The 22,827-nt window shown below is 37.4% G+C and overlaps 10 protein-coding genes across 10 annotated transcripts; 3 read left to right on the top strand and 7 right to left on the bottom strand.

Moving 5' to 3' along the window:
- Positions 1–410: 410 nt before the first annotated feature.
- PRCAT00003323001 (uncharacterized protein) lies at positions 411–1,082 on the bottom strand (the record flags this gene model as incomplete). Its single annotated transcript, XM_062953241.1, has 1 exon — positions 411–1,082. One exon carries the CDS (start codon positions 1,080–1,082, stop codon positions 411–413), a length of 672 nt encoding a protein of 223 aa, XP_062810063.1.
- Positions 1,083–1,323: 241 nt separating this feature from the next.
- On the bottom strand, positions 1,324–2,220 carry YMC2 (Ymc2p; the record flags this gene model as incomplete). Its single annotated transcript, XM_062953240.1, has 1 exon — positions 1,324–2,220. The coding sequence occupies one exon, from the start codon at positions 2,218–2,220 to the stop codon at positions 1,324–1,326; it is 897 nt and encodes a 298-aa protein (XP_062810062.1).
- Positions 2,221–2,620: 400 nt separating this feature from the next.
- SFU1 (Sfu1p) lies at positions 2,621–4,021 on the bottom strand (the record flags this gene model as incomplete). Its single annotated transcript, XM_062953239.1, has 1 exon — positions 2,621–4,021. One exon carries the CDS (start codon positions 4,019–4,021, stop codon positions 2,621–2,623), a length of 1,401 nt encoding a protein of 466 aa, XP_062810061.1.
- A 1,305-nt stretch (positions 4,022–5,326) lies between these two features.
- Positions 5,327–8,077, top strand: SWE1 (tyrosine protein kinase; the record flags this gene model as incomplete). The annotated part of the gene is made up of 1 exon (XM_062953238.1): positions 5,327–8,077. The coding sequence occupies one exon, from the start codon at positions 5,327–5,329 to the stop codon at positions 8,075–8,077; it is 2,751 nt and encodes a 916-aa protein (XP_062810060.1).
- Positions 8,078–8,469: 392 nt separating this feature from the next.
- Positions 8,470–8,922, bottom strand: COX5 (cytochrome c oxidase subunit Va; the record flags this gene model as incomplete). Its single annotated transcript, XM_062953237.1, has 1 exon — positions 8,470–8,922. One exon carries the CDS (start codon positions 8,920–8,922, stop codon positions 8,470–8,472), a length of 453 nt encoding a protein of 150 aa, XP_062810059.1.
- A 760-nt stretch (positions 8,923–9,682) lies between these two features.
- PRCAT00003318001 (uncharacterized protein) lies at positions 9,683–10,810 on the bottom strand (the record flags this gene model as incomplete). The annotated part of the gene is made up of 1 exon (XM_062953236.1): positions 9,683–10,810. One exon carries the CDS (start codon positions 10,808–10,810, stop codon positions 9,683–9,685), a length of 1,128 nt encoding a protein of 375 aa, XP_062810058.1.
- An 887-nt stretch (positions 10,811–11,697) lies between these two features.
- PFK26 (Pfk26p) lies at positions 11,698–14,385 on the top strand (the record flags this gene model as incomplete). Its single annotated transcript, XM_062953235.1, has 1 exon — positions 11,698–14,385. The coding sequence occupies one exon, from the start codon at positions 11,698–11,700 to the stop codon at positions 14,383–14,385; it is 2,688 nt and encodes an 895-aa protein (XP_062810057.1).
- A 377-nt stretch (positions 14,386–14,762) lies between these two features.
- On the top strand, positions 14,763–17,654 carry VAC7 (Vac7p; the record flags this gene model as incomplete). Its single annotated transcript, XM_062953234.1, has 1 exon — positions 14,763–17,654. The coding sequence occupies one exon, from the start codon at positions 14,763–14,765 to the stop codon at positions 17,652–17,654; it is 2,892 nt and encodes a 963-aa protein (XP_062810056.1).
- Positions 17,655–17,743: 89 nt separating this feature from the next.
- On the bottom strand, positions 17,744–19,300 carry PRCAT00003315001 (uncharacterized protein; the record flags this gene model as incomplete). The annotated part of the gene is made up of 1 exon (XM_062953231.1): positions 17,744–19,300. The coding sequence occupies one exon, from the start codon at positions 19,298–19,300 to the stop codon at positions 17,744–17,746; it is 1,557 nt and encodes a 518-aa protein (XP_062810055.1).
- A 540-nt stretch (positions 19,301–19,840) lies between these two features.
- On the bottom strand, positions 19,841–22,618 carry PRCAT00003314001 (uncharacterized protein; the record flags this gene model as incomplete). Its single annotated transcript, XM_062953230.1, has 1 exon — positions 19,841–22,618. The coding sequence occupies one exon, from the start codon at positions 22,616–22,618 to the stop codon at positions 19,841–19,843; it is 2,778 nt and encodes a 925-aa protein (XP_062810054.1).
- Between the last annotated feature and the right edge of the window lie 209 nt (positions 22,619–22,827).

Raw genomic sequence — 22,827 nt, 5'->3', positions numbered from 1 at the left:
ACTAGGGAACATTACACAAATGATAATTTTTTTTTCTTTTTTTTTTTTTTTTTTAATTCTAAGCTGTTACTTATGGTACTTGGTGCTAATTCATACTCATCGAACTCTAAACCTACGTAGTGCCTAAAACAAAGTATATATTTTTATAAAAAGCACCTAGCTTCATCATTATAAAATGCTATATACCTGAAAGTCATGTTTAACTATACATCTGTGTTCAGTGATTGAAACAGCAAACTAGCCACTGGCAAACTAGCTGATGTTTAAAGTAGTGCACAAAACTAGTACAAAATCTTCAGAAGTTTAAGACGAAGATGTCTTTGAGCTGCACTTTTTTCAAATTATGCAATGCAAGTCGTAAAGCTTCTGCTCCTATGGATGCCGATTAATTCGCTAAGGAAAGCTACATATTAACGGTATGGAGCATCGGCATCAATACAAAATTGAAGTTCCTGCTCCCACTTGTCGCCATTTGCCAATAGTTTTTCCTTATTATATAATAATTCTTCTCTTGTTTGAGTGGCATACTCGACGTTTGGCAGCTCAACAATAGCATCAACCGGACAAGAGTCTTGACAATAGCCACAATAGATGCATTTGGTCATATCTATATCATACTTTACAGTTCTTCTCGAGCCATCTACTCTCTCCTCAGCTTCGATTGTGATAGCTTGAGCCGGGCAAATGGCCTCACATAATTTACAAGCAATGCATCTTTCCTCTCCACTGGGGTACCTCCTTAAAGCATGCTCACCTCTAAATCTCGGAGATATAGGTCCCTTTTCAAACGGGTAATAGATAGTGTAAGGTGATCTGAAAAACATTTCCAAACAAACGTACATTCCTCTTGCAATCTCATTTAAGAAAAAAAACTTTGTTGCTTTACTCAATGCGCTTTCATGGCTCTCTTCCCATGTCTTTGGCCTTGCTTCCCTAAAACCTTTTGGCCATGCTGATTGTGTGGAACCAGCGGTAGCCAAGTACTCCGTAGCTGCTGCCGGCTTCATCAATCTTGAGCTTAAGCACAAGAGCCTAGCCTGACGAGTAAGTGATTTATTCATTAAAAGCTGTTTGGACAACATGGTCTTCTACTATATCACAACTTTTGAATTTAAAATCTATACCACTGAAGAGCGACTCTTTTTTTTGATTACTTCAAAAAAATCACGGCACTCTATTGGTCATATTATATGCAGTATTTATAATCTTGAGCGTGTACATTTTATTGGAGGGTTGAATGCTACGATACAGAGTCGCTTATTTTAAGGAAAGACAAAACTAATATGTATTTGCGAATACAGATGCGGTGACTTGATGCTGTGTTTAGCCCATTAATCTTAGGGCTAATTCTACACTGGCAAACGTTCCAGCGCTGCAGGGAATTGCCCTGAGAAGACATGGTCCCAATCCTTTCCAAAAACCTCTAAATCCTTGGTTCTTCCATATGATATTAGTTGTTTTGGATATACTAGCGTTGTAAACACTTTCAGATCCGAATTTATCGCTTTGAATATTTGACTTAATTACATCAAGAGGGTAAGACGACAACCAGAGGGCGTTTCCTGCTAATGCACCACTCACTAGAAGTTCTGGTGTGGACACCTCTTCTCTGGATCCATATTTTCTCCAGTCGATAATTGTCTTTATCAAAAACTCATAGGTCAAAAACCATACACCATAAGCCTGCGTTTCACGTAGCAATGTTATATTAAATCCTCTATAAATCCCATTTGTGAGTCCTTCCTGATAATAAATTTGCTTTATTTTGGAAAGCAACTGGTTAGATTGTGAGGATGTGTTTGATTGACTTAGAATCCTCAATTGCTCAACCGGGGAAGTCACAGGAGTATTGATGATACCAGCAGCTGCACCCGCGATGTACGTTTGTGGCCATAATGAAAGCTCCTTTGCGTTGGATTTCAGAAGCAAATACCTTTTAGTTTCATGAAAACCATAGAACTGTAGCGAGACACAAGCCCCAACTCCAATCAAAGGAGGAATTGTCCCTTTGTAAAATGCTAAAACTCCTTCATTTTTCAAGACGTCTCTTATTATATGTGCCGAAGTAGTATGATTTGAAGATGTTTGTAACCTAATTTTAACTAAATCGGCAGGTTGGCCTATCAAAACTTGGGTTGCACCTCCAATAAATCCAGCAGCAATATCTTTGAATTTCCTTGATAAGGAATTGTCTAACACATTGTTCTCCAAGTCATCCATTATAGCTTACGACCCTTTAGATGTTTTAACTTAATCCATGATATTATGCTGTTCCTGAGCGATGATATCGTAACTTACTCACCTAGTAGTTGATTATTGCACAAAATCATGTGATCAATTTGAAAATTTGGATGTTATGTAAAAACTTAGAGATAAACGATTCAATAGTATTTAGCTAAGACATACTTGCATATTAGGATAAAGGGTAAGATACCTGGAGAGATCAGGACCAGAATTTATGCCATCTATTCAAATTAAGATAGCATCAAAAATGTCTTATTCTGGCGACAAATACGATTAATTCGAATTACTGCAAATTATTTGAAAAAGAAGCAAACCTAAGTTAAGAAATGAAATTGTTTTAATAAGATTATTAGTCTATTCAAAATATATACAGAGTTTATTTATCATTTAGCAAACCACCAATCGACACGTTTTGACGGTTCTGACGGTTTTGACGGCCACTTGATATTTTTTCTGATTTGTCGTCTATTTTGATGTCTCTTTGCGACGTTGTGAAATCAATTGCTAAAGGAACGGATGCCGACTTTTTAGATGTCCCTTCATCATTATGGGTCGCTTCAGGCAGTGATGGCTGCGGAGAAGCTGTCTTTAATCTATGATCTTGCAACTGATTCAGGCTCTTTTGAGTAACATTATAATTGGTAGATATTTTAGGTAATTTGATTTCATGACTTAAAGAATTTTCTTGTGGATGAACCATATAGTTAGGAGATGATGACCGAACATGATCAAGTGGGGATTGATAGTAACTATGAGTCACTTCATGATGAAGCATTCCTGATGGCACTTGCATACTAGGCAATGGGGGTTGAGCTCTCACTGGCATAGCAGGTAATCTAGAACCGCTATATGCTGTATAATAAGAAATTTGAGGAGCAGGTAATGATGGCGGCAGAATAAAAGATCGAACGAGTGAAGGTGGTGGAAGAAGTGCATTAGGAGAGCTGACATACCTTTGCAGGGAAGAACCATTGGGTTTGTCTGCAGAAGCTTCCGAGTGCCTCAATTCTTCTACACTAGTATCCGATTCATCTCTTTTCAGTTGAGACAAATTTCGCTTCCTTCTCTTTATAGTATTTCGTTTCATCCTGATTGGCCTGTGCGAACCATGGAGTCGATAGTACAATCCACAAGCATTGCAGATTGTGTTCCCAGCATCATCTCTTCTCCAAAGGGGAGTAATGGTTGTTCCACAATTAAAGCACGCTATGGCCATCAGATCTGTACCTTCATCACTATTACTACCATCACCGGGCTGATTTGGTAAATTTGTTAACTTAGGTGGAGGTGAGTTATCTTTCTTTATAACAACTCTATTATTGAATACAGGACATCCCTTACACGCCGAAGAGCCACCTGTGCCATTACAACGGCCGTCACCCTTACACGATCCTGCTTGCGACTCCCCTACAGGAATTGTATTAGGTGGTCTCTTGAGATTTACAGGTCTGTGTGTATTATTTGATTTCAAGTATAATCCACAAGCATTGCATATTAATGTTCCATCAGATGCTCTTCTCCACAATGGAGTCTTCGTAGTTCCACAATTACTGCATTGCTGGCCATCTACATTCTGATTGTCGTCAATTGACACATCACTGCCTTCCCGCTTTAATTTAACAGCAGCTTTTTGGCCTCTATCGGAGCTTTTAATTTGATTAGTATCCTTATCCAAAACCTTGGTTTTAGTCTTCTTTCTCGACCGGTTACCACTTATAATTTGGTTATTATCTGATTTTTGTTCTGACACAGTCGTATTATTTCGTAGATCTGACATGGTTTTCTTGGTATCATATGCTATTTTAATCTTCAGGGGTTCATGAACTTTATTGTCGTGGGGGATACTTCTTCTGTCTACACGTCTGTCACTCCAATGCTTGTTTGTTCCTTTTTTATGTGATGAATTTTCAGGTAAAGCAGAGTAAAATTTAAAGGGTATGAAAATTTTCCTCTGATTTCTTGTCTTTGAAGCTAGCTCTCTTGCTAACCATTAATATATTAATTGGACCACTTCGAGGTAGGACATAAGATACTTCGACTAGTATTCTTTAAATGGCTTCGCCTTCTTGCCTTCGACAAGATGCTCATCAAGTACGATTATTAAACATAAATAGATACTAACATGTCATCGACCAATCAGAGCACTCTTATTATTAATACTGTCAATCGAGTCTGGTAATTCGCGCTAAACTAACTAAATGGTCTGGCTACATAATTTTCAATCTTTGAAATCATATTTATTTTCTTTTGGATCCGTTAACTATGCTTGGAGTAGTTTTCATTCTTCAGTAACGTTGATGGTTATGCTATCAATGTACCACCAAAAACGCAGATTTTAGCTCTAAGAGTCGGATTGATTGGTTTTTTACAATCTAAGTAAACGTAAAACAATGAGTCTTAAAAGAAGGTATTAAATTATATGAGGCTGTAGCTTCAATTTAGCCAACTATTCTCGTAATTGGGCAAACGTTTAAATCAAGCCTATATTTTGACACATAAATCGCGCGTTCTTCATTACAGACAATGTTGGCCTCCTGCGAGACCCCCGCGACTAGGGGTGAAGGGACCTAAACTTTATTTCATGAAAGTTTCGCTGACATAATCAGCATTTCTGCGACACCATTCCCTATTCGGACTCTCAAGAATCGCGTTTCTTATTTACAGCAAAACAAACAATTATGATCGACTAAATACACTTTGACGAGACGTGGATTAAGTTATTGAAGAGGTAGAGGTCCAAAACAGCGGTAGAAAGCTAACACTGTTAGTGGGCCATTAAAGATCAGGAGAAGGTCAGAAACTGCTAAGCCAGGAAAGCGAGGTTCAAAGAACTTAGCGAAAGCAAGATAAGTTGAGAGGGCCAACTAAATATACCAACAAAAAGGGGGACCACGGCACCTTTCACAACTAAACAAAACCTGGAAATTTGCTAGATATTGAATTAAGTGGTGATTTAAAGGCGTCCAGTCGTGAGCGAGGACATTAAAGTAGGAAATAGATCTACTCTAACGACCAAGAAACGAGAACGTTAAAAACAAAGTGTCTTTAAAATAATTAAAGAAAATAGAGATAGAGCAAAGACATGAAGTTTTATCGAACCCTGCAAAATCAGAATTCTTCTAAATCAGGAGAAAATGTATCTCCCTCTTCAAATCCTAAAAATCAGTCCAATATAGATATGAAGAAGCCGTCTGACGTGGAAAATAATAAAAAACATGGCGTTGAAGAAAGCCAAATAGATTACTTTGCAAATCACCACATTTCGAGATCTTTTAATAGTCTTATATTAGATGATCTCAATGATGAAATTAAACAAAGAAGGAGAACAATAAATAAGAGCCCACCATTCAATGTCAAGGAAGATTATTATGGAGAGCAGATCGATGAATTTCTAAATAGAGAGACCACTAAGGAAGACATAGAAGATGGGAACGAAGATGGCGTTACGGAATATCGGAGTCCTTCATTAACTCTTATTGGTCCCAAGAAGCTATTCAACAGCCAGAGCCAGGAATTCGAGAGATCATCATCTCAATCATCAATAAAAAGGTCTTCTAAGTTTCTCAACCTATCTATCGACTCAAATCTATCATCAGCATCGTTTAATGAGGACGAATCTGTGTCCTTGCATAGCTCAAGTCCCAACAAATCAACGCCTTTGCATAACAAATTCAAACGGCCACATCAGCTAGTGAGCCAATCTCCTTCCCCATCAAATAAGTCAAAGGGCTTTATTTCAGCGACTGCAAAGTCTTCTCTATACAAACAATCACCGAAACAGTATTCACCTTCCAGATTGGGTATAAAAGGCTTCAAAATGTTCAAGAATGCTGATAAAGATGCAATTATTTCTCCTAATCGTTACACCCCCGAAAGACCAAAATCATCGTCAGGAAACATATTCAGTACTAACGGTAACTGCGTTAACTTTTCTGCAAGCAAAATAAGGAGGACGCAACTAGTCAGTCCGTTCAAGAAGCCTAATTCATCACCGGATATGCAATCCCTTGGACCTTACACCTTTGATGGCCCGGATTTTGACAGTCCTTCAAAAAATCGAAAGTCATCAAACTCTTCGAATAACTCGATTGTCATATATCAAGAAGGGAGTGTTGACCATAATAAAGTAAATTATAGGAAAATTAAGCATACATTAAATGATGATGACGAAAAAGAAAATAAGTCATATCAATTTGTGAAACCCTTGCAGGCTGCTTTTAGGTCTTCAGGATTATTGAAAAAAGATACAGTAAAGGAAACAAGGAAGTTACCTCCTGAAACGCCAATGAAAAGGAATCCATTAATGGCAATAAATTCTAATAAATCGAACTTAATCAATGTTATAAGTTCAGTAGACGAACAAGTGGAAGACGGTGAAAGTACTCTTGAGCAGTCTCTTGAATATGGTAGAAACGCTCCACTTCCTTACTCAAATGATGAGTTTAACGATTCGAATTCCAGTGTCTTTAAGATTACAGTCACTAAAGAGCAAGAGAATAAGACTTTCTTAGGTACTGAATTGGATCTAGATTTAGGATCAGAGTTTGATTTTATGATGCCCGAAACTCCAACAAAAACTGTTTCGAAGTCTCAATCGATACCTGCAAATTTCAGTCCAGTTCAGTTTTCTAAGGCTCGAGATGTGGAGACAGAAGCTCATCACAAAGAACCTTCAACACCTAACAGTTTTTTCTTTAATCAGCAGGATATCACTTCAAAAAAATCATCCAAAATTGATGATCATTTGATTAACAAATTTGGTATGGACAATATCAAATATATTGGATCTGGAGAATTCTCTATTGCTTACGAGTGTCTGTTTCAAAATCAAAAATTCGCAATCAAGAGATCTAAGAAGCCTATCATTGGAAAGCTTGAAAAGAAGAATATATTACGAGAAGTAGAGGCTTTGAGAGCTTTATCGAGCGTTAAAGATAACGAAACACTTGATTTGCAGGAGCAAGAAGAAGGAAAAGAATATCTTGTGTATTTTATTGAAGCATGGAGTTTCAGTCATTATTACTATATAATGACTGAATTCTGTGATAACGGCTCTTTATTCGAATTTTTAGAAGAGAATAAAAGCTACAAAATCGATGAATTTAGGATATGGAAGATATTAATTGAAATTTTAAATGGTTTGAAATTTATTCACCTGAAAAATTATTTGCATTTAGATCTAAAGCCTGCAAATATATTCATAACGTTTGAGGGTTCTTTGAAAATTGGGGACTTTGGTTTGGCAACAAGGCTTCCAATTTTAGAAAAGGATTTCGATTTGGAAGGTGACAGAAATTACATTGCACCTGAGCTTATCAATGATAAAATTTACACTCCGTTTGCAGACATTTTCAGCGTCGGTCTAATAATTCTAGAAGCAGCTGCCAATATTGTGCTCCCAGAGAATGGTACACCTTGGAGGAAGTTGAGGAGTGGAGATTTGAGCGATGCCGGGAAGTTATCTAGTGACAACTTGAGCGATTTTTTGCAGCATCAAAACTTTTCCTCCGTTACTTCGTATAATTCCATTTCTTGCTCTAACAAGTCATTGAATCACAATGGGCAGCCCAGTACTACTGCCGTTTCAAATAACCATGAGCAAAGAAATATAGATGAAATAATACCACTTGGAGCACCTGACTTCTTGGTAAATGGAGATTCATTAAAGTTGGATAAACTTGTCAATAAAATGCTAAAGCCAAATCCTTTTGATAGACCAACAGCTAAAATGATATTGGAAACAAATGAATGCATCACGATTGAGAATAGACGAAAAGCAGGGGCAATCATCTTTGAAGGTGAATTTGGCCCGCAAGAAGAGGATGATCCATAAGCACCACTTATACATGTAAATTAGATTAGTGATATATGTACGTTATCAGATTTATTCCATAACGAGTATATGATACTGAATTCATGAAAATAAATGAAAGAGACGCTACAATTATCAGTTTACTATGATCATATATTGTCAAAATAATTTTCGTATGAAAATACTTTACCCCTGCTCTCTTCTTCTCAATGGTCTCACCAGTAAGCTACAACAAATGGTAAACAAGCGATTATTAGGTAAAGAATGCATACTTCATGTCAATCTGAGAGGAATATCAACTTGAACGGAATGAAAAGGTTTATATAAATCACGCATTTCATGCCTTTTGAAATAGAAATTGATGTGAAATACTACCGTTCAAATTGAGATACCAACATATAGAGTTAAGGCATTTATTGAACTTGAGAATAACCTGTGAAAGGATTGGCATTTTTGGACTTCAAGTATTCATCAGATTTCTCTTGCCATTGTTTATTCAAAGTAGTTGGATCTGGAGCTGCAAGAGATCTAAGTCCTGCAAACAATAAAACAGCCAATCCAATTCCACCAAGTACACCATAAACAACTTTGGCTCTGTCACCAGGTCCATATAATGGCTTTCTTGGTCCCCATTCACCAAACGAAATATAATAAGCGGATCTTTTTTCAGATGGTGTCAATTCTTGCCAAGGTAATTCCATTCTAGCCTTCAACTCATCTATCAACTGAGTTTGATCTTCCTTCGGTAAGCCTTCCCATCTAGTTTCTAATTTACCTACGTAGGCGACCGATAATGGCTTTGGTGCAGTTTTAGCAACTGATGATTGGTAACGAACAACTAACCTCTGAGCTGATTGACGGAACATCGTTAACTACAATTAAAGTTAGTATATGTTATTTGGATTATCCTTACAATTTTTGTGATGTTCTGTTCTTTCTGTTTTGATTGGACAAAATCTTGGTAATGGGACGACATTAATGATGAACTCTAATCCTATATCAAACAAAGCAAAAACTAGCTCCAAAGGATTGAAGTTGCTTGTTCCTCTGGATCATAGCAAGGAATACTTAATTAGAATAAAGCTTCAGTCAGAGTGACATTGCTGCTCTTCGTAAAACTACTTTCAAATTAATACTAATCCAGCAATGTAATAAAACCAGATCAATATTAAATACCGTCACAATGAATTCTTGATATAATGAATATCATCTTGGCGACTAAACAAATAATGTAACTTTGGCCTCTTTAAATTCTTGAAAGATACGGCTGCCAGCCAAATGTGAGAACCAAAATTCAGTAAACCAATATACTTTAGTCAAATAGTGGAAAGAGCAAGAACACACAATATCTTAGGTTCTTCATTGACGTATACATACCTAATATTCAACGTAAGTCTAACAAAATCTTTAATTTACTAAATGTAAGTTGAGCTCTACTTCAGTGTATTGAAAGAACCAATTACGGCGCAAGAGATTCAGCAAAAATGGTAGTGCAAGGCCCAAACTATTGGGATATTGCACTTCTGGTACGAATAAATCATCTGACGGGATGCGAGTTCAATTATTATAAAGTTTATTATACAAGCCTAATTTAGATAAATCATGAGTTGATTATTTGCCAAACTGTTAAACACGTTCAAGCTTTATGATAGATCTTTTAACCTGGGAGCTGGGAACTTCTTCTACACTGAGTTCATAGCCAGGCGAAATCCTCTCTTTTATATAGGAAATAAAATCCATGACTGAACCTCCCACTCCAAAGTATATATTCTTGGATGCAACTAGACAGCAAGAATGCTCACTGTTAGATTGATCCAAAATATGGACGATAGACTCTGCTACAACTGGTAGTGATTCCATGGAATAAATTGTTTCTGAAGTTACTATGAAGTCTACTCCAAAATTCTCAACTAACTTGTTAAATTGAGTTCCCCAAGAACCGGAGACAAAAGTTAAAGATATGCAGTTAAATTCCAAGGTCCGTTGGAACTCTTGGAGTACTCTTTTACTCAAAAGGACCTCACCAGATTCTAATGAAGGGCCATCTTCACTAGAAGAAAGTGTAATAAGCTTCTCTCTAGGTATACTTGACATCCACTGAAGAATCAAATTAGGCAAAGTTACTAATCTTAAGACCTCATAGTTGAAATCCGATAAGATAAACTTTGTTGGGACCTTACTGTTGGATTCAAGCTTCTTTTTGAGTAGAAAACAAGTGGGTAGCGCTGTGCCACATCCGAGTTCCAAATATGTAGAATACTGCGACAATTTTCCAGATTCATAGAAGTCCTCCAACCTGTCAATCATATCATAGGAGCATTCCCATATTTTAAATCCTCCTTCATAATAGTTTTTTTTTAAGTCTGATTCTCTGCTTTCTTGCAAAAGAACGTCACTGCTCACAGATCTAGTTCTTTCTTCTTCGCACATTACCTGATGTTTAACGTCAAATAAGTCTCTTTTAAATATTGAATTATGTCCGGCTGGAGTATCATACCTGTCATAGCTGAGTCGGACACCTTCAAGTGATTTCAAGATCTCTCCAAGGGGCTGGAGCTTAGGTAAATAATCCACTGGAATATTTTCTGAAAAAGCTTCTAAAGCACTTCTTTTTTCTCTTGTGTTGGATTGTTCTACCTCTTGGTACTCGTTTAGCTCGTCATCTGATAGAGCCTCAGTAGTGAAACCAAAGGAGAATGCCATATTCTGAGAAATCAGGATACTGGAATAATGAGATGAAAAGATAGAACTCATCTCAAATTCGCATTAACGAGATTCCTTAAGCATGACATGCAAGCTATAATCAAGCATCAAAAGTCGCTACTATAGATGGTAAAAATCCTTACAGCTTATCAATAGAAGAATTTATTTATCACAAAGAATATCTGATTCGTGACTTAAGGTTATAGCTCTCTACATTTTTAAGAACTTCAAATGAAAACATGATGATGAAAACATGATGAGGATGGTGTCTCAGAGAAATCCCCATATTTTGCGTTTCAAGAGACCTAAATCCCTCTGATTCTGGTCAAAGGGATTTTTAGTAAGCCATTACAAGATATTACAATATAGGAATCGAAATACACTATTTTTACCTATTTGTTTTGATCTTCTTATTTTATTTTAAGTTGTAAATTTGCGATCATTCTGTCCCCAACGAGTGCTCGGACCAGGTCCCTTCTTTAACCACGGAGGGATAGTCACCCCATAGCTCAAGGGATACACTCTTGGTGATTAGTTAACTTATCTCTGCTCTCCGAAGCCCTCAAAGCCCTGAGTTAATAGTATATACTCTGGACGACAGATACAGACAAGAAGCTATCAGAGCCACGAAGGGCTAGAAAGATTCATGAGCAAGCATTCTTTTGTAGGGAGCGATAAGGTGAAGAAAAAATAAACTGTTCTCTTCAATATTGTCGACGTACTTGCTTTCTGATGTTTGCATGTAGCTCTTACGTAACACTTTTTTGCTTGCAATTTGATGTGCAGTATTTTTAAAATTACATAGATCCAAGCATTATAGCAAAAGGACAGTTCTTTCCATTAAGATTGGTATCAAAGTCATCCTTTCGAGTAGATACGTTACATCTAGATTCTAAGACTAAGCATCCAAGTTTTTATTAGAATCGAAGAGGTAGAACATGAAATCTTCGATAGACGAACAGGATAGCAATAAGAAAGTAACGTTTTCAAACTTTGGGCTGAATAATGAAAATCAAGTATTTGAGACTACATCGGAGTCTTCAAGCGATGACGATATGAAACTGCGTGACCAACTGCTAAGGAACAATTCCAATAATGGCACATTAATGAAGGAGGACGAGCTCCACCACCAAAGTAATCCTTCAGCGAAGACTTCGCAACAGAGTAGACCGTCCCCAAAGCTTCTGCCGGAAGAACAGAACAAAGAATCGAAAGAAGACTCAGTACATAATTACGATTTTGGGCTACGAAGGCTGAAAAATGACGACCAAAATCACCAAAAGGAAGTAGAAGAGGATGAAGAGGAGCTTCCAGTGTTTAACAAAAGACCATTGACGGATACTCCAATTGTATCTAGTATATGCTCTCCTGTAACCAGGGTACAGTCGAGCGACTATGAAGACGAATACGATAATGACGCTAGTGGTAATAGGCCGCTTTTGAAGTCCAATAACATATCTCATTTAAATTTATCTGACTTGGCCACAGATTCAAAATCGAGCTCCATTAGTCCGACTAACACACATGAACAGCGTAACATTGAAGACGTGAGGAGGCTCCAGATTAATAAAGAAGCAAAGGAGAATCTCTTAAAAGATGTTCCAAATGACGTGAAAGAGCAATTTGAGAAAACACCCTCCATTGAAAAACTTAAAAACTTACTTTTGACGAAACCGCCTCCCAGCGCAAGGAAAGCTTATACTCTAAACATACCTGGCCAAACATCATCGAAAATTTCTCCTGATGGCAGAATAGCTTCGATTGATGTGGGGTCAAAGTTAGTCATAGTGATGGTTGGTTTACCAGCAAGGGGCAAGAGTTATATTACGAATAAACTCACCCGATATTTGAACTGGTTGCAGCATGATTGCAGAGTGTTCAACGTAGGAAACACAAGAAGAAAAGATAAACTTAATAACGCTGGGCCGGAGAACAAACCATTACCCGATACACATACTCCGAATAATGAACGCGAAACTTCAGAAGAAGTGAAATCTCCAGAGCACAATGCAGACTTTTTTGCCCCTGATAACAAGTCATCTACAACATTAAGAGAGAAATGGGCAATGGATACTCTAGATCAGTTGTTGAATTACGTGATAGATGGATCCGGCTCTGTGGGGATTTTTGATGCGACTAACTCAACGAAACAAAGAAGGTTGAAAGTTTTGAAGAGAATTCAGCAAAGATCAAATGGAGAGCTCAAAGTACTTTTCTTAGAGAGCATTTGTTCGGACCCTGCAATCATTGAAGCAAATATCAGATTAAAGCTTTCAGGTCCAGATTATAGAGATATGGATCCTGAGGTTGCACTCCAAGACTTTGTTGGAAGACTACATAACTATGAAAAAGCTTATGAAACTATAGATGAATCAGAAGAGGCCATTCCACAATTTCAATACGTAAAAATGATTGATGTTGGAAAGAAAGTAGTAAGCTATAATGTTCAGGGTTTTTTGGCCTCCCAGACAATATATTTCCTATTAAATTTCAATTTGTGTGAAAGACAGATATGGATAACAAGACATGGTGAAAGTGTAGACAATTTGAGTGGTCGTATTGGAGGAGACGCTCATCTAACAGAAAGAGGAAGGAGATTCTCTAAAACTCTTGCAGCATTTATGAATCACCAGAGGAAAGAGTTCCGTAAGCAACAGCTTGAAAGGTTTTCGTCTCGACTTGAAGTTCGCTACAACTCAATCTTCAATGAAAATGAAGTTGCAAACTTGGACAATATTCCCACTGAGCCTAACTTTTACGTATGGACATCTATGTTGTGTCGCGCTGTCGAAACCGCAGAGTATTTCGATGAGCACTTGTACTCCATTAAGGAAATGCGAATGTTAAATGAATTAGGCGGAGGCAAATTTGAAGGAATGACATATGACGAAATTCAACGTAAATATCCGAAAGAATTTGATGCTAGGCTTAGAAATAAGATTACATACAGATACCCTGGTGTGGGTGGAGAGTCTTACCTTGATGTTTTAACCAGGTTGAGGCCACTCATTACTGAAATCGAGCGAACAACTGATCATTTACTCATAATTTCGCATAGAGTTGTTCTTAGAATTCTATTGGCCTACTTTCTTAATCTCGATAGATCTGCTATTGGGGAGCTAGATGTACCGCTACACACCTTGTATTGCCTAGAACTGAAACCCTACGGTACAGATTATAGGATGTATGAATATGATGAGGGTTTGGATTGGTTTGTCAAGGTAGAACCAGAACATCGCAAAAATGTTAAGGAAGTTGGTGTTGTATTTAAAGAAAGGAAATACAGTGTTATACCAACTGCACCGCCCTCCGCTAAAAAAGAAAACAGAACTAGAACTTACAGCAGTAATCCGAGCTCCTCTGGCAATTTCAGTGTCCGGAGAAGCTTGAGCTCTGGAACTAAGCACTCTAATTCTGGTGTGACCTCCAACGGCCAGGAAGATAATACCGGCCACAGGACTTCAGTATTCTTCACTGGGGACAAGACGAAATCTGATTCGAATAAGAGCAGTTCTAGAAGTACAAGTGGTAATATGGTCCCTAGTCAAGATGATGATGTAAGCGGTGCCGTTAACAGACTAAACTCTATGAAGGTTTCTGACTTGAACAAACTTAGAAAGCCTTGATTTGCTTTTTATTTGCATTTCATATAAATAAGCGTTCAATTTACAATATTCGAGTTAACTTATATAATTTAAAATTGCAGAGCGTCTACATATATATTTTTTTATTATTTGTGGCCATTCGTGTATATAGAGGTGGTTCATAAAAAATACATATCCCACAATAAACGGAATTCAGTATTTAACGTATAAGTGCTTACTAAATCAGAACTGGGTTTAAAGAAACCTATGAATCATCAATAAAAGAGCTTTAGACTGGTGCTTTCGAATAAGGCTTGAAAAATTTCTTTACAAAGTTTCTTTCTCATTGACTGCAAGTAAATCTTGTTGGCAATTTAGCTATCGAGCAAAGTGAAAAAAAAAATTAATCGTTAGAAGTAATGTCAAGCGAAGGAGAGGCTTCTTTGGAGGCATCTCCGTCCAAGAATATTAAGAATTTGTCCATTAATGTCGACTCAGAAAAGAATCCTGTCAGCAGTTCGTCTACAACAGACAATGTTACTAATCTAACAAATGACAACCATAATGAAAGTGATAATTACTACGGGGGGGTTTCCGATGGAGCTAAGACTAGCGAAGATTTGAAAGGTAATAATATAAGCTCGTCTTCATTGTTTAAAGTTCCGAAAAAGGTTCCAGTCACTGAAGGTAATGATCCGAGATTAAGTCCAGCTGCGTTTAGCAATAATAAAGCTGAGCAGAAATCAGCAAGTAGTGGTCCGATTGGTACTGGCCCAACATCAGTTATGAATAATCATAATAATACCAATAATGCCGATAATGTTAATAATGCTGATAATGCTAGTAACGGTAATAATGCCGATAATACCAATAATACCAATAATAACAATAACACTGCAACACCCATGTTGAATAAAAGTATAATATCGAATTTGAATAAGTCATTGAAGGCAAAACAGAGAATTATCAATACAAAGGAGCCTCATCCCAAAAACCCAACCTTGATATCTGAGATTATGAATACTTCTCCGCAGTCTTCTGCTTTTCCCAATAACTTATCAACTAACGTTGATGCGGAATTAGAGAATAAATCTCCGTCTAATATTAATAATCCTGCCTCTTCCCAACAGAACGCTCCAGGTTTGAGTCAAGAATCGTCAATCAAACCAAGCAAAGGAAAGTCTAAAAAGATTGCTAAACAAAACTCAACTAGAACAGACTTCTTTGCTGCAAAATTGGCTAGTGCAGTCGATGATGTTGAAAGTAGTGATAGTGATGAAACTTTTGTTTATGAAAATAACTTAAATGATTTTGACAACATAAACTCTGGTGAGCCCGCAAATTTGGCATCGAGAGCCGATAGTGTGAGCTTGAACGGAAGTGTCAATATAAATGGCATTTCTTCCTTGAACTCACCAGCCACGGAAGTTAACGATGTTTCTGGAAAAGTGGATGAAGCTCCATCGGGCCAGCAAGCATATAATCAGCCTGACTCGTTACATTCAATTCACTCCACAAAAATACCGACCCTAAAACCTTCAGGGACAGTGACGCCTCAGTTAACGGTGAAACCTTCAAACTCATCGATTAATAATTCCCTAGTCAGTACAAATTTACTTGAAGCAAGTAAGCGTCCACAAAACCAAAGGTCCGCTTCATCTTCTTCTGCACCTTACTTTTCCAAAAATGATTCAAACAGTAGAGTCACGACCCAAGCTTTGGAAAAAGTAAATCCTCCGTCACCAAGTGGTCCATTTAGTGAATCTGGAGTACACTCTAGAAATTCTAGTAGTCAAGGACTAGGTTTATTAGACAATAGGTCTTATGGTCATACAAACAACTTATTTCATGCCACAAATAGCGTAAGTGGAGGTTACAATGATGACCATTATTCTTATGATGAAGTGGATGACGAGATGGTTGACGATGATATTTCAACTGACGGTGATTTTTACTCAACGCAAAGAAACATAGGTTCTTCTAATACAACTGTTCCACTTCATGAAATTAATGCCTCAAACAAATTACATCACATCCCTAGCATTGAGCAACGAGTGAGCTCAAATATACCTTCGCTGGTTACCCAAAATGGCTCGGTAACGAGTAAAGGTACATCCAAAAAACACTATAAATCGTCAAACGCTTCTTCGAAGTTAAGATCTACTACATCAAAATTATTTGACCGGAAAGGGTCGCAGCCAAGAAGATACAGCATCATTCCTGACGATATTGATATTGAGGATTTTGACGATGATTTAATTTATTATGATAAAAATATTAGATTTCCGTACAATAGTAATAGCAGCTTTAATGAGTCATCGCCTTTAATTAATCAAGGGCATAAGCTTCCACATTATAGGTCATTAAATCTTCAAGGGCATCACAGGCTACCTTCAAACTTGAAATCAAAGAGATACTTATCCACGGGCCAAGCTTTGTTAGGTAGTAAAAGCGGAACTGAAAGCAATAATCATGACATCTTTCCATTCCCACATCCTGATGCTCATCAGAAATATTATTATGATATTGATGAATATGATGAAAATCAAGACCGTTTGTCAAATGAGAATAAGTTGGAACCCAATAATTCTAGATTGAGTGGCCAATACAATAAGACTCCAAGATTATCTCCCAATACAAATCATTTCCGCCTTCCTAGAAAATCTTCCAATGACTTACCAAACCGCATCAATTGTATTAAGTCATTCATTTATACCTTAATCAGTATAATGTTGATTTTATCAATAGGTTTCGTTATGGGATTCATCTTAGCATCGACTAAGGATTTGGCAAATGTTTCAATTGTTGATATAGAAAAATCAATTGTCAGTCAAGACGAGCTTATTTTTGATATTGTGGTTGAAGCATACAATCCAGGCTGGTTCGCTGTTACTATTGAACAAGTTGAGCTAGACATATTTGCTAAAAGCGGTTATTTACCTGATTCTCCTGAAGCTTGGTCAGAGGCTAATACTGTGGAAACGGTTTTATTAGGTACTGTACTAAAGTTAGAAACTTCGATGGACTTTGAAGGTGGATTTTTCAATAGAGATCCTATTTCACAGGTAGGAGAAATAAGATTGTTGAGCCCAGGGAGGAACTTAACTAATTTTATGGACGCCAACGATGGAAATTCCACTGAGCCTGACAATTCCAAAAAGTGGGAGATCATATCGAAAAATCCTTTTGACTTAATTGTAAGAGGTATTTTAAAGTATAATTTGCCACTTTCGAAGAATGCCAAGTCCGTTGTCGTTAACAAAGTGGGATACATTAATCCTAGTAGTCCTGATACAATATATAGTGACTGAATTACATAATATAATCTTAAGTTTATATTTGTCATACTCTAATGTACCTAACTAAATTTGATATATTTTTGCCATATTAAGTCTACGATTTACGTCTTTAAGATTTTGTTATATAAGTCGTTGCTGCCATCATGGAACCTTGGTTCTAGCCTAACTTTAAACAACTTGGGTTCAAAAGATGTTGCGCGAGGGTGTTCATTGTTTTCAAAAGGGTCAAGTAACATTTTTGTATCTCCAACTGGGGGCTTAATTTTGAAGAAAAGTATCATACGACCTGTTAATGTATAGAGTTCTTTGAATGCTAAATGATTACCTGAACACATTCTGGAACCAGCGCCGAAAGAAAAATGAAACAATTCACCTTTTGATATGACTGTCTTGGATATGGGATCTATCCACCGATCTGGTATGAATACATCAGGGTAAGGAAAAACTTTTGAATCATGATTTGCAGCATAAGCATTCATAAATAATGTCGTGTTTTTTGGAATTTTTGCACCTTTATAAGAAATATCTTTTGTAGTAGTTCGCGGTAAGCTAAGAGGGAGTACAGTAAAGTACCTCAATGTTTCTTTTATGACCGCTTTTAGATATTCACAATCCATGGAATGAGCCAAATTGTCCCAAGCAATACATATATCATTGTTGCTTTTAGACAAAATCTCTGCGAACACTTTTTCTTGAATACTTTCACCATAAGGTTGAGATAAGTGTCCCATTACGTGATTAAAGTTTAAAGGAGTGTTATCTAACCCTGCGCTCACCATTGTTAAGCAAACACTTTGGATTTCAGAAGTGGTTAATTTGTTTTTTTCACTCGCAAGAAGTTGACCTACTAGGCTGTTCATTGCTAGGCTCTCTCCCAATGCAAGCTTCTTCTTCAAGATACGAAAGAGGTGATTCATATATTCATTTCTTTTTTTCCCGAATAGATCAGCTTTCGACTCCATTCCTGGAATATATCTCAAAAAAGGAAGAAAATCTCTTAAGTTTGATATTGGAGATCTAAATCTAATGATTTTATTCTCAACATTGATAATTTCCTGTGCAAGTTTTGCATCTTTATTGTAGCAGTCGAGGTAGAAACCGTATGTAATAAAAATTGAACTTCGCAAGGCAAACAACTGACCATAGGGCATCAAATTGATATCTGCTAGCTCAGTTCTGACGTACCTAAACATGTTGCATGAAGGTGGACCAGATAACTCCGAATTTTTGGTGATAAGTTTTCTTATTGTATAGCGTGTTTCATTATCGATAACATCGGATAAATCCATTACACTTCTATAATTTAATAGCATAGAAATTGCTTTTTTCTTTCTTTGAAAAGACGGACCCTCTGGAGTCGACCCTATTGTAAAACCTTGAGTACTGGAGACAATATGATGAAAAGTATACAGAACTGGCCTAGAATTAGTAGCACGAGAATTTTTTAACCAGATATTTTGTACATCTTCAAACGAATTAACTACAACAATCCTTTTAATACCTAATCTGATTTGGAAGATGCTGGCTTCGTATTTTTTTGACCATTCAATACATTTCTTTGCAGGGTTATTGATAAGCTGAAAAGTGTTACCAACGATTGGTAATCCTGGTATCAGAACCATACCCTTTATTTTGTGAGGATTCCCCAATCCACCCATATCTGCTAAGATCCAAGTAACAAGGCTTCCCAAAATAATAACTGAAAGGTTCGATACGAGGTTACATATTTGACCGCAGAAATAGCGTACAAATGCTTCACGGAACGAGTCAAGCATAACACACTGATTATAGTTTAAGCAAATAATAGCAACAGTTTTAGAGTGTCTCGATTGACAGTTTTCAGAAACATTGTTAAGATTTAGAAATACTACCTCAGTTCTATTTGTAAACGTAAGATAATAAAAACCACAAATTACATTTTTAAAATATATCGAACGGAGAAGATAAAAGAGAAGCGCTTAGAGGATGCGAAAAGCCATAAAAAGACCTAGACTTTTATTTCTTGTGGAATTTACCGATCTAATGTCCTTGAATGACAGTTTGGTTGCAAATATGCAACAGTTCAAGATTTCTGACATTAAAGGATAACGTGCAAAGGCACAATTTTACAATACACTAAATTTACTCGTTAATTAAAACAGTCACAAGAATTCTCAAAAATACTTTTACAAATGAAGACTAGCCTAGAGAGAAGACAATTAAGAATGACTAGAATAGTTTCCACTCACTAAACTTCTATCAGCTGGAACCTCCAGATTATCATCTAAGTCAAGGATCTTAAGCGAATTAGGAGGATTAGCCACGTGAAACCTTAGTTGGACTCCGTTTGAGTGTTCTCTACCTCTTCCCTCAGTCATGAATCTAGCAATCAACTTTTCTTCGGGATTTGAAGAGGACAAGATCAAAGGGTTCTCATATCTCCAAGTTATTCTATTCTTTTCCTTGCTAAATGAACCTTGGGGCTTGGAAGATGCTGAAGTGGCCTCAGCTGACGCATCTAAGGCAACAGATACAACAAAATCATTTAATTGTAATGAAGTACCGAATAAAGGGTTTAATCTTAGGCTAATCATTAGACTAGATTGGTGATCTTCATATTTCCAGATCTGTTGGACTAGCAAGGGAACTTGGGAATCGTTTAAAGTTTCCAAGTATCTAATTCCTCCGAGAGTTTTGGAAATGATAGCAACTGGATCAATCGTATAAGTCTCGGTATCATTTACCTGCTCTACGAACGAATGGTTTAAAATAACCTTTTCAAATTTATTTGGGACTTTCAAAACCACAGGTTTAAGTGAACCTAAACCTTCTTCAGATGATTTGTAGTTGAATGCAATCTCACCAACAACTTGGGATTTTACCAACTTCCCATCCTTGAAGCTTACGTTAATTACTTCAGCGATTGAAGCATTCAAGCCATTCTGCTCGACATAATGAGTCGTATCAAAATGTTTAAAACCGTCACCCTTTCTCGCAAGTGAATTGCCTGTATCCTGGCTCACCAATTCATTAGCTGGGGCTACGATGGAATCTCTAGCAGCCGGAAGATCATGAAATATCCGTGAATTAATATCTTTTCTATTTCTGCCAGCAGTAGACTTAGATTCATCATTACTCAATTGCGATTCTCTATGTATAACTCTTCTTGATGGGGGAGGAGGAGGAGGAGGGGCTTCCGTTTTTGTCGCATATCTGTTCTGATCTGAAAAAGTTGATTGTGATTGCAGGTATGGTGTCACATCTGATCCAATATTATGCCCATTTAAATCTCTAGAGAAAGAATCATTCCGTCCTTTAGATGAGGGTCCAAATGCAGAAGCAGTAGCAGCAGTAGCAGCAGAAGTAGTCGTAGTTCCAAGCCCTGAGGCAGAACCATCAATAGCGGACTTCAGTACCGTCTGTGGCAGTTCTGCAGTCAAATCTTTGACGGCAGGCGTTGATGAAGCATAACCGCTGCGTGCAAATGTATCAGGAGTATTGGTAGAGATTGGCGCCTCATCATCACCAGTTTCAAAACTATACTTTCCTGCACTGCTATGCCTCGAATTCAATAATTGAGGATCTGAAGGATTGCCAGGAGCAAGATCGTGCTTCTGCAACATCGACATTCGATTAGTGTTGCCTTGACCCGAACGGGAAGAAGCACTTGAAACTGACGACGAGGAAGACGAAGACAGATCCTTATACTTAACTACGTTTGGGGAGCCGTTGGCTCCCAATTCAGGTTGACGTGGTGTCAAAGGTGCACTTGACAAACTCGGAAGCTCGTTTTGCGACACCAGTTGTCGAAAATTGGACTGATTGACATCTTCACTTTCTACACCTTGGCTAGGTGGCAAAGCCAGTGATGGTGCAACATTCAGTTTAGAATATTGCTGAGCTGGATGCTGAGAGCGTGGTGTTTGAGGAGGCTTCAGCATCAGATTTGGCTTAGCCTGTCTCGAAGAAAGATCTTGTTTGGAAACCATATCTGTGGAAGTTCTTGTTCCTCGAGATAATAAAGAATCTCTGGTTCTCGATTTAGATAAATTCTCTGTCGATCTCTGTGTAGATGATGTCAAAGAATCAGTCTCAGATATTCCAGCTAAGCCTTTAGCTTTAGAAGATTTTTTAGACTTCCGGCCGAAAATTGAACCAACTTTAGATCTTAATTTGGAAGGCATCTTATGCTTTGAATGACCAGAATGAGAACTGGAAGCTAACGATGTCGAATCATGAGGTGCGGAAGTCTTCTTATGATTAAAGGTACCCGCGGAAGCATGTGACGATGTTGGTAACCCAAAATTATTGTGAACAGGCTTAAACTCGCTTTTAAGGAGGAAGTTCAAGTAATCTTTCATTTCATCATCTATCTTGAAGCATCCAAGTAAATAATTCACAGAATTTTCATTATTTTGCAATTGCTTACTAAGATTCTGGCTCTGGTTATTGAAAAAATTCAAAATTACATCGAATAATAGCTGCTTTTCAAACTTTTTGAAATTTTCAAAATTTTCAAATGTCTGGGGTGCCCGAAGATTCCATTGATATTCAGCATTATTATGGCCCGACGTTATATTTCTTTCTATTTCTTGCAACTCATGTGAGTTCATTATCAACTCAGAGTATCTAACATCTTTTTCTGTCAAGTTCTTCAATGGGCCTATAATATCCAACTTTATGCTTTTGAATGCCTGTTCGTTCGCATGAATTTCAGTTTCAAGAGAGGTAAGCAAGCAATTGAAAGTTTTACTGAAGCTACCGAACTCCTCGTGAAGTTGGTCTGACTTAAAAAAGCCCGAACCTTGATCTAACAAAGTCTGAAGCTCCCGTGTATGCTTTTGCAAACGATTGGTATATTCGTTGAACCATACTAACAAGCTCTTCTCGATTAAGTTAGTTGACGATGTCAAGCAATTAGGGATTATCAAGGCAGCTTGCTCAGGATTCTTATTCGTAAGAATAGAAGTGGCAAAGGAATACTCAGAATCTGTCATATCCACCAAGTCTGCCTACTAATTCTCCACGAGATTCTTCATCTATAATCCAGCCCTGTATTTCATGAACCGTCTTTACCGTGCGCGGTTAGCACGACATATGACGACATTAAGAAGTTTGTCGTAGGATGACATAAGCTTAAAATTACTTTTCTTCTCATCTCAGATTTGAACCCACAAGTAAACCCGCCTCCTGTAGGGAATGTCTT

This window comes from Priceomyces carsonii, assembly GCF_900007245.1.
Source record: "Priceomyces carsonii strain CBS4050 genome assembly, scaffold: Debaryomyces_carsonii_scaffold_3, whole genome shotgun sequence".
Classification (NCBI taxonomy): domain Eukaryota; kingdom Fungi; phylum Ascomycota; class Pichiomycetes; order Serinales; family Debaryomycetaceae; genus Priceomyces; species Priceomyces carsonii.
The sequence above is the reverse complement of the archived record's forward strand: the minus strand, read 5'-3'. Positions and strand labels throughout refer to the sequence as shown.